Consider the following 12,140-nt stretch of genomic DNA (forward strand, 5'->3'; position numbering starts at 1 on the left):
TAGTCCTGAGTTGCTGCGACTTGAACACACAAAAAAATCAAGAGTGCACCTTCTTGATGCACTCTTGATTCAAGTGAGGTATCTGATGACTGGCAGTGTGTATATGTTGATGGCTCAAACCTCGTTCCTACCATTATGCTTCAAGACTGACGAGCCACTGCTGGATAACCAAATGGACATAGTGGTGGGGGATGAAAAGTAGAAGAGGAAACAGATGTGGAAGCCGACATGGGCCCTGTGGTAGAAGGTGCACTCGGGGCAGGGAACCACAAACTTGGAGTGGAACACCACCTGAGGCCTCAGTCCAGAACAGCGTAGTCAGCTCAGCCACAGCACAGAACCCTCAAACTCAGGCCTCTGGTAGAACATCTGAGATTGTTACAGATACCACGTCATGAGGGCGAGACTGAGGGACATAAAAAAAGATCTGTTATTATTATATATTATATTACATTATTTACTGACTTATTAAACAATTCAATAACTTGCTGTGCTGTTTAAGAATTTGAGTCCGTTTAACTTTAAAGGATTATTCTTGTTTGATTGATTTGAATGGAATCAACACTGCAGTGAAGCCTAATGACAAGCACCATTAATTAAAATTACCATAAAAACATATATGATGTGTTGTATAAGAGTGTATAATGTTTATTTTTATGATCTATTTCATGTTAATAACTCATGACAACGTTTGAGCAGAAACAGGCCTTGTTTTTAAGCTAATTTCATCATAGAACTAAGCATAATAGAAAAGCAAGCGCCTTATCGCGGAGCTCTACGTCACCAGCCTCTATTTAAAAATAAGGCCCAAACGGAAGCCGAGCAGCGCGTGCCGTTCTGCGGCGTGTATTTCTACAGCGAGCCCCGCCCCTCCTCCGGACTGGAGGTTGATGTCAGGACAGATCTCCACCAGGCAGAGCTGCTCCCCGAAGAAGAGCCATTGAGAGCGGCCGGAGTGGGCGATGCTACAGCCCGGATCTTATTTACGGCCGCTGTCGGGACAGTCCTTGTAGGCGGAAGGTTTAGGTTGGAGCTCATCGGCAGGAACATTTAGATCACTTCTGTTAAGGGATACGAAAATGTCGTCTCCCAGTCCGGGCAAAAGGCGAATGGATACCGACGTGGTGAAACTGTATCCTTCTCAGAACGTAAACAAGCCGAACCAAAGAGCTGTTTTTATGGTCGTTGTCGCCCCTCTAATGTCGGCGTTTGTCGCAGATGATGTTTGCTCGTGTTTATGTGGCAAATAGCTGTCTACGCGAAGTTGCCAGGTTCTCTGGGATAAAGTATGTGACGTTAAACACTTCGGTGAGAACGCGGAGCTCTCCGTTAGCTTCCTCGGCGTTAAGTTAGCAGAATGGCGATTAAGCTACGCGTCTGTTTGTGCGGCTCCCCTCGCCCGCTAGCCTGCGCTAGCTCGCTAACGCGCTAGCAGCGACCCCCTTGTTTGTATCAGTCGATAATCAGCGAAGGGATCTGTCGCAAATAGAACGTCGGCAGCGAACTCCGGGCGCTTCGAACGTTGTTAGCTTAGCTCGGCAGCGTGAAGCTAGCCCATTAGCCATTATTCCGCGGTCGCACCTGCCTGACAACTCCCGGTGAGGCGTTAGCGAGGAGCTCGTTACGGGCTGGGGACGTTTTCACGGAGAAACGCGTCCGTTTTGGGTGATTTTTATCACGTTAGCGTCTCGGTGGTTCGCTACGTGTCATTCATCACCCCCAGAACAAATAGAGCCAAATCGATATTTGCCAAATAGCAAATGTCAGCTCGTCTGATAACTGCGTTTAATTCACGTGAATCAAAACAGAAATCTGGGTTTGATCTTTGTGCGTTTTTTAATTGTTGCCTTCATACAATGCAAATGGTAAAGAAAGTAAATATAAATCGTTTTTAAAGCGCAAAAGTGATTTACCTCAAATAATATGGTAAAAAAAAACATTTTGGACGATATTTCAAGGATACAGAATATAAAAAACGGGATGGGTGTAACATCCCATGTGTTTATTTAATCTTTCTCCTGGAGATGGATCGTTTATGTTTTATTTGCTGCTGCCTCGCATGCCGATTTAAATGTTGTTGTTTTAGTATTGTTGCTATTTATTTGCAGCTTTCAGCTGAAGTTGGATGAAAGCATTTTCTGACAGCGTGAGGTGAATTGTTTTGTTTTTGTCCTGCATCTAGAAGATACTGCTCTCTGATTGGTCAGCTTGTTACCATCCGGAACATGGTAGAAGGCGGGGCCTCGCTCACAGCTGATCGAGGTTATGCACGCAGAGATGGGGGGCTGGGAACATCCGGGCTGTGATAGGCTTAGCGGCGCATGTTGTTTCCTCCTTAGCAGAAATAGCTTAGCTTCTGCGGAACAGCCAGTCTGTTCAGAATTAAAATCTCTGATAATCAAGTCATTTGGAATATTGGAAACCAAAACTTTAATAATAATAATTTCATAATAATATAATTGCTGCTGCTCTGTTCCCCATATTTGGTCCACATCCATAAGTGCAGATGCTCTCACTAAGTAATAAATATGTGATAACCAGAATGCAGTTTTAGATGCGTCTGTGGTTGTATCACTTGGATGAGCACGTGCCTGGGTTTCCATGGACAAGCCCCAGGGAATGGCGTCAGAGACTGAAGCGCTGCACAAGTCGAGAACAGCTTTTATTTATGGGCCGCTGCGTCTGTGTCTTCCTGCTCGGTGATTTGCACTGAGATTTTTAAACTCTGTTCTCTGTTAAAGCTTTTCATTGTCTTTTATCTGCTCACATTTATGCGATCGAGCAGCGAAGAATGCTGCGACGGTTCCTCGAGAGGTTTTTGTGGCGCACGTCTGTCGTGCCGTCAGATCTTGAGCTGCCGATTGAATTGAACTCTCAACTTTTCTTCTGACCTGTGAAACCGATTAACAGAAATATCCACTTGGCATGCCGGAGACGGCCCGCTTGTATAGAAATGGCACGTCCTCGTCAGCAGGCTTATCGCCGATGTTCATGCTACTAGTACGTCGGCTATCTTCAGTTTTTTCCTCAACCGGCCGTCAGCATTGAGAGCAAACACGAGGTCACCATTCTCAGTGGGCTCAATGAGTTCGTGGTCAAGTTTCACGGACCGCCTGGATGTAAGAGCCTCTCCGAAACCGGCTACATTCCATTTCACCTGCCACAGAGCGACATGCCTCCCCGGTTTACTGTGAATGTGCAGCATCATGTCTTGTCTTTCCAGCGGCCTATGAAGGAGGAGTGTGGAAGGTGCGGGTGGACCTACCGGATAAATACCCCTTCAAGTCACCTTCAATAGGTAGGAAATATATTTTGTGGGGAATTCTTCAGATCTCCTCGTTATTGTAATTCAAAGATCGTCTCTTTTTAAAACAGGATTCATGAATAAAATCTTTCATCCCAACATCGATGAAGCGTAAGTAGGCTCACACTGGCACATCCTCTTTTTTTATTTTTACATGTCAGACCCAATAAAGAAATATTTCATCTTTCTTTCACCAAACCGTCAGCATCATGTTTGTTTGTGTTTTTCAGATCAGGGACTGTGTGTTTAGACGTCATCAACCAGACGTGGACAGCTCTCTACGGTAGGTCACAGCGACAATCGATCACACAGATCAGCGGCGTTTTAGTTTGAGGAGGCTGTTCCACCAGGAAGTCAGTTCTTTTTAATGAATTATTCCGGTTGCATTTCACATTTCTAAGTGCACTAAAGAACTTTTCATTTATTTCATCTCTTGTCAGACTGCAATTTGCTTGATTAAACAGAATTCTGTCCGTGTCATTATAAAGATAAAAAAACCATACTCCATTTGTAAACATGCCGTTTTTATTGATGGCATCTAACTTTTTAACCCCTTGTCTATGAATCTATTCTGGAAGTAGGTTGCAGTTATCTTTTTACCGGTCACTATATTCCTCTTTGTGGCGCATTCATTAACCTCTGCTTGTTTTTCTTGCTCTTTTGTGTATTGCTGATGGTTGCCATGCAACAACACAATCTGGTCCTTGGTCCTGGGGGGGTCTGAGTGAAACGCACCCTAACCCTGTCGTGCTGTGCTAATGTGGTATCTGCTGCTGGTATTCGGGACGCGCTTTAACACTGATTGACAAAAAGGTGACGAGATTGTTGTGAACTCATTTCGGGAATAAAGGAATATTCCCCTTTTAGTTCAAGTGAGCGATGCTCAGAATGTAAACCTCTAAACCAGAAGGCAACAAAAGCACCGATTTATTTGTCCTTTTCATTTCGTCCACAGCTTTGCCTGGTCGGAGACCTGTGTTGTGTACTTGATAACACCCTGTTAAGTACTCGTGTATTTTGCGTGGGTGGTGTGACACCACTCCGATGAGCTGTCATCACAGATGCCCGTCTCAATGTTCATCTGTGATGACTATTATTTTAACGAACGGGTGCACGCGGTCGCCTTGTTTGAGCGTTGCTGTTATTGTTGATATCCGATTCCTCCGGGAGTTTGGTGAAGGTGGAGAGTCTGCGATAGAATCCACACACCGGATGATGAGGGAACTTTGAATTGAGTTAACTTAATGTAGACCTTGCAGCCTTGGGGATATGTTTAACGCTAGTAGCGATAGTCCAATGTTATATAGTTTGGACGCTTGTGCCGCTTTTCTCAACCCGGGTGGGTGCCGGCTGGGATCCTGCAAAAATATTCTGTTTCTGACAACAACAAAAAACCCAAATGATGTTAACTTCTTAAAATTCTGCTCAATGTGTGACCGTCTATATGACTAGTCAGCTGGTGTATAATCGGCATATATCTTGTACTGTAAATGTTATTTCTTTTTTATGTAACCTTTATTTAACCGGGTAAGTAAAGACCTGAATGTCTTCCACGCAGCTTGTTCTTTTGTGGAACCGGGCAGACTTGATTCTCCCCTTTAAACGGCAGCACGCATTCTGTCCTCGTCGCTCCCCGTCCGTGAATTATCAAGGAGAACTTCCGTTCCCGTTTTTGGCTGCGCATGTAAAAAGCGTCTGATCTCTTCCATCTCTCTGTCACAGAGTAATAGTGTGCGTGTTAACATGCATTTTAGATGAGGTATTCTAGGTGTTTGAACGCTGAAGAGTGACCTCTGGTGGACGATGTTGAACCTGTGTTCTCAGGCGTTTCTCTACTGACGCCTCTTTGTCCTCGTACCCTCAGACCTCACCAACATCTTTGAGTCATTCCTCCCTCAGCTGCTTGCCTACCCCAACCCCATCGATCCTCTAAACGGCGACGCAGCTGCCATGTACCTGCACCGGCCGGAGGACTACAAACACAAGATCAAAGGTGGCGCACCAGAGTCTGAAAGTAGATGGCAGTTGCCGGTGTATATATATATTTGGGGGGTGAAACTTTAAATAAATTAAAATCATCTCGGATTCAGAAATATTGCAACAATGTAACACATTTCTCTCCTACACTTATTGATTATGTCAAATTGAGCTAAAACAATGAATGCCTTTTAATATTTCCATGAAAACCAAGCAAACTCATTCTAGTGGTGAAAACGGAGGCATCTAAAGCCTCCCGGATATTTGACACGCCTGAAATCATCTGCTGATGCACTGAAGGTGAAGGTGCAGCGAACTCTTCATCGTTCTCCTTCCTTGTGTGTCTTTCAGAGTACATCCAAAGGTATGCTACGGAGGAGGCTCTAAAGGAGCAGGAGGAGAGGGGGGGCGACTCCTCTTCTGAGAGCTCCATGTCAGACTTTTCGGAGGACGAGGCTCAGGACATGGAGTTGTAGTGAAGGGAGGCGATCTCGTCCTCTGCACCTCACAACAGACTATCCATTCCTAACGGGCAGACGTTCACTGCTATATTGATATTTAAAGACCAGACAATTTTTTTAAAGCAACACAAGGATTTTTATTGCTACACAAGGATTTGCGGTGTGGTATTGCAGAATATTAACCCCTATTTAGGTATTCATGTCCACCTGCCCCCTCGCTGCCCCCTGAGGACCGTGTTGGATCAGAAAGGAGTGCGTCGTTACGCGACGGTCGCCTCGAGGCTTTCATTTGGCACGAACAAGTCTAGACTGAGCAGAGGTCGGGAGGCAGGAGGGATTTCATCCAAGCGAAAGATTTGCGACATAAGATGGGGCTCCATACGCTGCAGCTCGCCTCGTTTTCAGCGTGGCCACGCCCCCCCCCACCCCCTCGGCGCTGGAGACTTGCAGCTGCAGCCCAGAGCGCAGTCGCCTGTTCACGGTGGACAATCGCCTCTCTGACGGGACTGCCCACGAGCAAACCAACCGACACGTCATCGCAGTAAAACAGAAGAATCAGACGCCACAATGCCACCGTGTGTGTTTGTTTGCGTACGTGGGTGTGTGTGTGCGTGCATGAATGTAATCCAGGGTGTATTGATAACATGTTTGCTAAGCCCTGATCAGGACATTGGCTTAAACACTCGTCTTTCTCCTCCTCCTCCTCCTCTCCGTTTTAGGAAAGTGTTTGTCATTCTCTGAGTATCTTTGTATATTATGGCATGACACAGAAGTAAAGTTGTGTGGGGCTCTGGGGAGCCGTTATTACGGAGGCTTGGGCCGCTTTTATCCGGGTCCTTGTTGAATTATTGACCTTCTGAACTTTGCCTATTGCTTGTGTTGAACTATAATCGGTGTTTGACTTGCGTAGGGATAGTTAGTCTTGTCGTGGGTGGTGAATCCTATAAAACACATGGTTTACTGCATAAATAACACAATAGTCTGAAGACTAGTTCTTCTGTAAAGATGGGGGGTGATGATGCATATTTGTGGGAGGAGTCTGTTGCACCTCAGCACCCCTTTCTTATATGCAACTGTGTCCATAAGGTAAACCCGATTTTCAGGTAGTGCTTTGTTTCAACCATTCTTTGCTGTCTCCTTTACTTATTCAAGCCGTCATTGGCCTTTTGGTTTTCCAAATTTATGATCCTGAAATCTGGTGAAGTACAAGTTTACTTTCATAAAAAAGAAAAAGGAAAAGGAAACTCTCCTTGGATCAGGTTTGGGAATAAAGAGTCTGCTGATGGTTGGATAATTGAAAGTGTCAGAGATAGTTTCCTAAAGTTTCTTTTTCTCTTCTGGGGATGGTTGAAGTGTTTTTCCTCTGTTTACCCTCTAAAACGTTGCTACTTTTGGAACCCGTGCTGACGAGGTATTTACCCTCGCTGCAACAGTTCACCGTTAAAGTGAATGATGGGACGCTGCTCCGTGTTTTAGTGCTGGCTGGAAGCCTGATTGTTTCCTATCAATGAGCTGCTCCCGTTGCATTAGAGCTTTTTGTTTTATGTTATTACGAGGTGGAAACAAAAATCCGAACCTCACTTTTACCACCATTCAGTTTTATTTCTTCTTGGATGGCGCCTATATATCATTACTTCTAATGATTTACTAATAACCCATTTCCTGACATGGTATCCGGATACATCCGGTTTATCTTTATTTGAGAATTAACACGTTGTTGAAAGAATGTTTTTTTTTCCATTACATGGCTTCCACTCTTTAAAATGGCACGACATGATGTCAGTCGTTTTTCATGTAACGAATACAGTCTCTGTTGTTTTTCATTTTCAGGATGCAGCAATGTATCACGTATTTTTATTAACCAGAGAGTTTATTTGATGCCTGTAATTTGTTATATTGCTTTCATTTTGGTCTTTTAAACCAGATAGCTCTGATTCTTGAACAAGGCAAACAATGAATAAATGTGCTTCCCTTGTAAATTGAAGACGGAAATAAACAACAACAAAATATTTGTCCGTTTTCTGCTCGTCTGTACGGTGAGGTCGTTCAGGCGTTGAGGAAGCTCAGAGTTCCCAATCATTCAAATGAGGTGAACAGATGGTCTTTTAAATGAAACCTCTTTTCCTCCAGGCCAGCCTCAGTGATGTCACGTTCCATCCACTAGATGGCAGTCTTCCATCTAATGGCTGTTTTCAACTCCAAGGCCGATTTAAGATGAAAGTTACATTTTTGTGAGTCAAATTTTTAAGACGTGCAGTTTTATTTATTAAACACAAGTGTGGAATGGATCTGTGATTCATTGGATCAGTTTCCTACAGCTTTGCTCATCTTTGATGACTTCTGGTAAACGCACAATGACAACATGCTCTGTTGATGTCTGGTTTGAATGTGAAAGTTGTGTGTAAACGTACTTTAAGAGGACTTGATCACATTTAGCATCTTAATTTAAGTCCATGCTTACAGTCAGGGTTTACTGGAAAGGGTGATATTTTAGTTTAAGTTCTGGGTATTCCGGGTCTCCCCTCTCATTGCTGCATTTTCACTGCTTTCAGGTTCAATAACTGAATAAGTAAATGAATAAATGGCTCGCATGTATGTTGAGATGTTCTAATATGAAGCTCCTTGTCAAACTGGCAGCACCTTAATGATCTTATGAAATATTCATGGTCCCATGCAGCCTCTCTCTGCTCGGGTTTCTTGTTACAACAGCAATTTAATTTGTCTTGAGGGTAACGAGACACAAGCAGGTTAGTCTTTAGACCATTTTATGTGTTTTATAAACAAACAAACAAACAAGGTGCTTTCCGTGCGGTAAAAAACCTGCACAGCGAATGCGTAAAGTCGGAAGACCAGGTTTTGGATGAGACTGATGGAATATATTATATTTCCCTTCAGTAGATTTTTAAAATCAGTCAAACGATTTCTCTCCGTTTTGCCGTTATTAATGATTGAATAAATGATTTGACTATTTTTAAGTAAATTATATTCGGCCTTAGGCTCTAAAACAAATCTGAAGATGTATTTGTCTTATTAAACAAATAAATGCATCGAATATTGGTGAATTCCCGTTATCAGCCGTTCTAATGTACTAATGAGTGAAGTTATTTGATCCACAGCAGCAGCTTCCGAGGCGGCTGCGCCTCCTCCATAATGGATGCGGCGCACAAAGGATGCTCAGGTGGATTTCAGCAGCAACCCGAACCCGTCCCGTGGATTCACTGAAAGGATCGCGGCCCTTTTTCCACTCGCAATCTGTCTAATAATCACCGACAGCAGGTAAATGAGCTCTTTGGACGGCCTTATAAAGGAAAGCGAAGCGCCTGCGCTCGGAGAAACTTCTGGCTGTGCGTCGCTGCAGGTCTGCCCCCCCCCGCTGGGGTTTTGGTAGGTTTGCCGTCTGGTGATTGTATTTATTGTTACGTGTTGATGGAATGTGATAGACATTTAGAAATGGAGGAAAGTAAGAGTTTAACGTTGTTTTATGTGATGAATCAGTGGGCTAAATATTCAGAATGCATTTAAATATGAACTGTAGTGTTTTTCTTATTGCATGACTAAGAACTAAACTTTTGTCTGACGATTATCGATCGAATTTAGGCAGCGTTGCGTTTCATTTCGAGCGGTCTGTCCCTCATCATCGGCACCGCAGCGCGTCTCCCGTGCGTAAAAGGCGCAGAGGAAATGTGCTGTCGGCCTGCGTTTAAAGGGCAGGGCGGAGGCTGGATTACTACATCGCCAGTGGGTTAAGATGCTTACCAACGAATTACCTGTTCACCAGAATCTCCTGTCCTGCAGCCCAGACAACCGGGGAGCCACACGGGACGGAGGGACAGAGGGACGGAGGGACAGAGGGACAGAGGGACGGAGCTGAGGAAGCTATCGAACTGTGACAGTGCTGACTGGCGGTCTGATGAAGTGCCTGTATAAACGTCCGTTTTCCTCCCCCAGGCCGGTCATCCGTCTGAGGACCACTGCTTTGTTTTTCAGTCATGTTATATTCTACTAATGGAGACGTTTGGAGGTTCAACAACCAAAGCTTGTTCTCTATTTTGAAACCTTCAGGGTGTTTGGTGCCGTGGCGATGTTTGATCATTTAAAAGGTAAGACAAACATATTTGAACAAACAAGCAGGGAACACTTACAGTATGTGCTACCGTTTAAAGATCAGGCTGCGTGGAAATCAAACTATGTGTGTGGGTTTGAGCGTTGCTATTTAAAAATGCACACGTCATGATTTTATCTAAGGCTGGCATTGTGCAAACAGAGATTGATCCACAGTGATTGATCCACAGTGATTGATCCACAGTGATTGATCCACAGTGATTGATCCACAGTGGATTCATCCCTTAATCATAACTACTGAAGGGATAAACTATCAATGAAGTTATTATTACAGACAGAGGGAAGAGAATCTAAAAACATGACGCTATGTGGCATCTTCAGGAGACCCCCCCCCCCCTCCCTATCAAGCTTTTTACTGTATTGATCTCTCCCGGAGGCGGAAAGATGAGCCCTGCTCTGGGACCCATTTGGAGCATCTCAAAAATCACTTAGTCCATCATTCCCTACAGCCAGAATCAATCTGAGGAGAATCAATCCGCTCCTGCACCTGCACCGGGACAGAACCGCACGGAGACCCGAAGCCACCGACACACCTGGGCTCGTTCGGATTAGCTGGCGCTCCTCCGGTTCTGCGTATGGCACTGGTAGAATTCACTGTCACAGCACCTATCAGTGAATTACCATAGGGCCATAAACAGAGTGGAGACCGAACCGCGCTGCCGGCGCCCCCCCAGCGTTAGCCTGCTCTGAATCCAGCGCACTCTTCGCCCACTTTGGCACTAGCACATTTTTGCTGTGCTCCTTGTTGTTTGAGCAATCATGTGTGGTGCCAATATAGGATGAGAGAGAGAGACTCCGTAGACAGACAGAGGTGAAGGAGAGCTGGAGGGTGGATCCATGGATCCGATCGATCTCACCTTCCCACTCAGACATCGCTGGTTACCACAGAGGCCTCTTCCTGAGACGCTTCGCTGTGTAACCTGAGCCCCACTCAGGTTACACAGGACTGGACTCTCCCACAGTGTTTGGCAATGGTAGAACTCACTCTGGTGGGCTGGACGGATCCGGTGGTTCTAGACTTGCCAACAACTGACCGAGAGCTTTGAACTGCCTGTCGCCATCTTGTCACAGGTGAAGACGCGATTTCCTGCTGCATGTGTTTGACCAGCCAGTTAAAAGGTCAAAGGAGGTGATGAAAAGGTGAAAGGTGATGCTGCTGCATCAGACCGTTAAACCACAGACAGCAGATCCCCGTTTACGGTAACGTGCACAGTACACGTGTCGGGTTTTTACTTTGATCAGTTCTAAAGTTTAGTTCCTTTGAGGCAACACTTTTCTGCTCCTCCATATAAAGTTAGTCCTGACTTTGAAACATAGAAAATCACGTATGAAGATAAAACATGAAACATTTTCAACGATATGTAAGATAAAGTGTTAATTCTATTCATGCAATGACACATGGAAGCAGCTTTAGACATGTAATTATGATCCATAAGCAAGAGTGAATGAATAAAGTCTCCCTTATCTCATCTGGTCTCTTTTTATACCTTTTTATATTTGACTGTTGGAATATTTCCAGGAGATTCTTAAATGCTTAATATTTTAATTAATGAATTATGAAAATAAATAAAAAGGTGAATTACAAAGAGAAGCAAGGAGAAAAAGACAAATTTTGTGGATGTTAATTAATTTCCACAAATTAGCTCCAATTCCCACAAACGTCCAGTGCGTTCAAAGACAGGTCGCATCCGGCTTACCCAGAGGAACACCTGCGTGCGATATGTGTTCAGCATGTTGAAAATAAATCATGATAATTTCATGCTTAAACAATTGCAACATGAAGTAAAGAAAAGTGGATTATTATTTTATGATTGATAAACATAAAATACACAACATGCGTTTCCTGCTGCCCATATCAAACAAGGTGTAGTTCAATAAGAAGAGGCGCAGAGGGGGGGGGCTCTGGATTACAGTAATCCAGGCACAAGGGGATATTTTTAGGACTTCATGACAGACATGATGCAACAATTACGGAGCGATAATCATGTCATGTGACCAGCTGGGTCCTTTTGGAAGCACCGATTATGTTTAATGACCCAAAACTAACCGCTAATATTTAACGAATTAATTAGTTGAATATACTATACGACCCGATAACGGACAAAGCAGACAAACACAGAGCTCTTCCGCCCTCTAGTGGGGACACAGTCACGTGTCATTAATGAGCCTTTGATCAGTTAGAAATAAAGCCTTTATTGTCGTTGCATAGTGGTGACATAACGAGAAAAGTTCAATTGCGGAAATTTGTGATTTTTTTATACTGTTACTAAATACAT

General features: G+C 44.2%; 1 protein-coding gene across 1 annotated transcript; it reads left to right on the top strand.

Annotated features, from left to right (window-relative positions):
* Nucleotides 1-1,021: 1,021 nt before the first annotated feature.
* LOC137894063 (ubiquitin-conjugating enzyme E2 H-like) lies at nt 1,022-5,889 on the top strand. Its single transcript, XM_068739532.1, has 7 exons — nt 1,022-1,132; nt 3,043-3,119; nt 3,224-3,298; nt 3,376-3,415; nt 3,535-3,587; nt 5,169-5,297; nt 5,633-5,889. Exons 1-7 carry the CDS (start codon nt 1,080-1,082, stop codon nt 5,755-5,757), a joined length of 552 nt encoding a protein of 183 aa, XP_068595633.1. The 5' UTR covers nt 1,022-1,079; the 3' UTR covers nt 5,758-5,889.
* The last annotated feature ends 6,251 nt before the right edge of the window (nt 5,890-12,140 follow it).

Source organism: Brachionichthys hirsutus, chromosome 5, assembly GCF_040956055.1.
Source record: "Brachionichthys hirsutus isolate HB-005 chromosome 5, CSIRO-AGI_Bhir_v1, whole genome shotgun sequence".
Classification (NCBI taxonomy): Eukaryota; Metazoa; Chordata; class Actinopteri; order Lophiiformes; family Brachionichthyidae; genus Brachionichthys; species Brachionichthys hirsutus.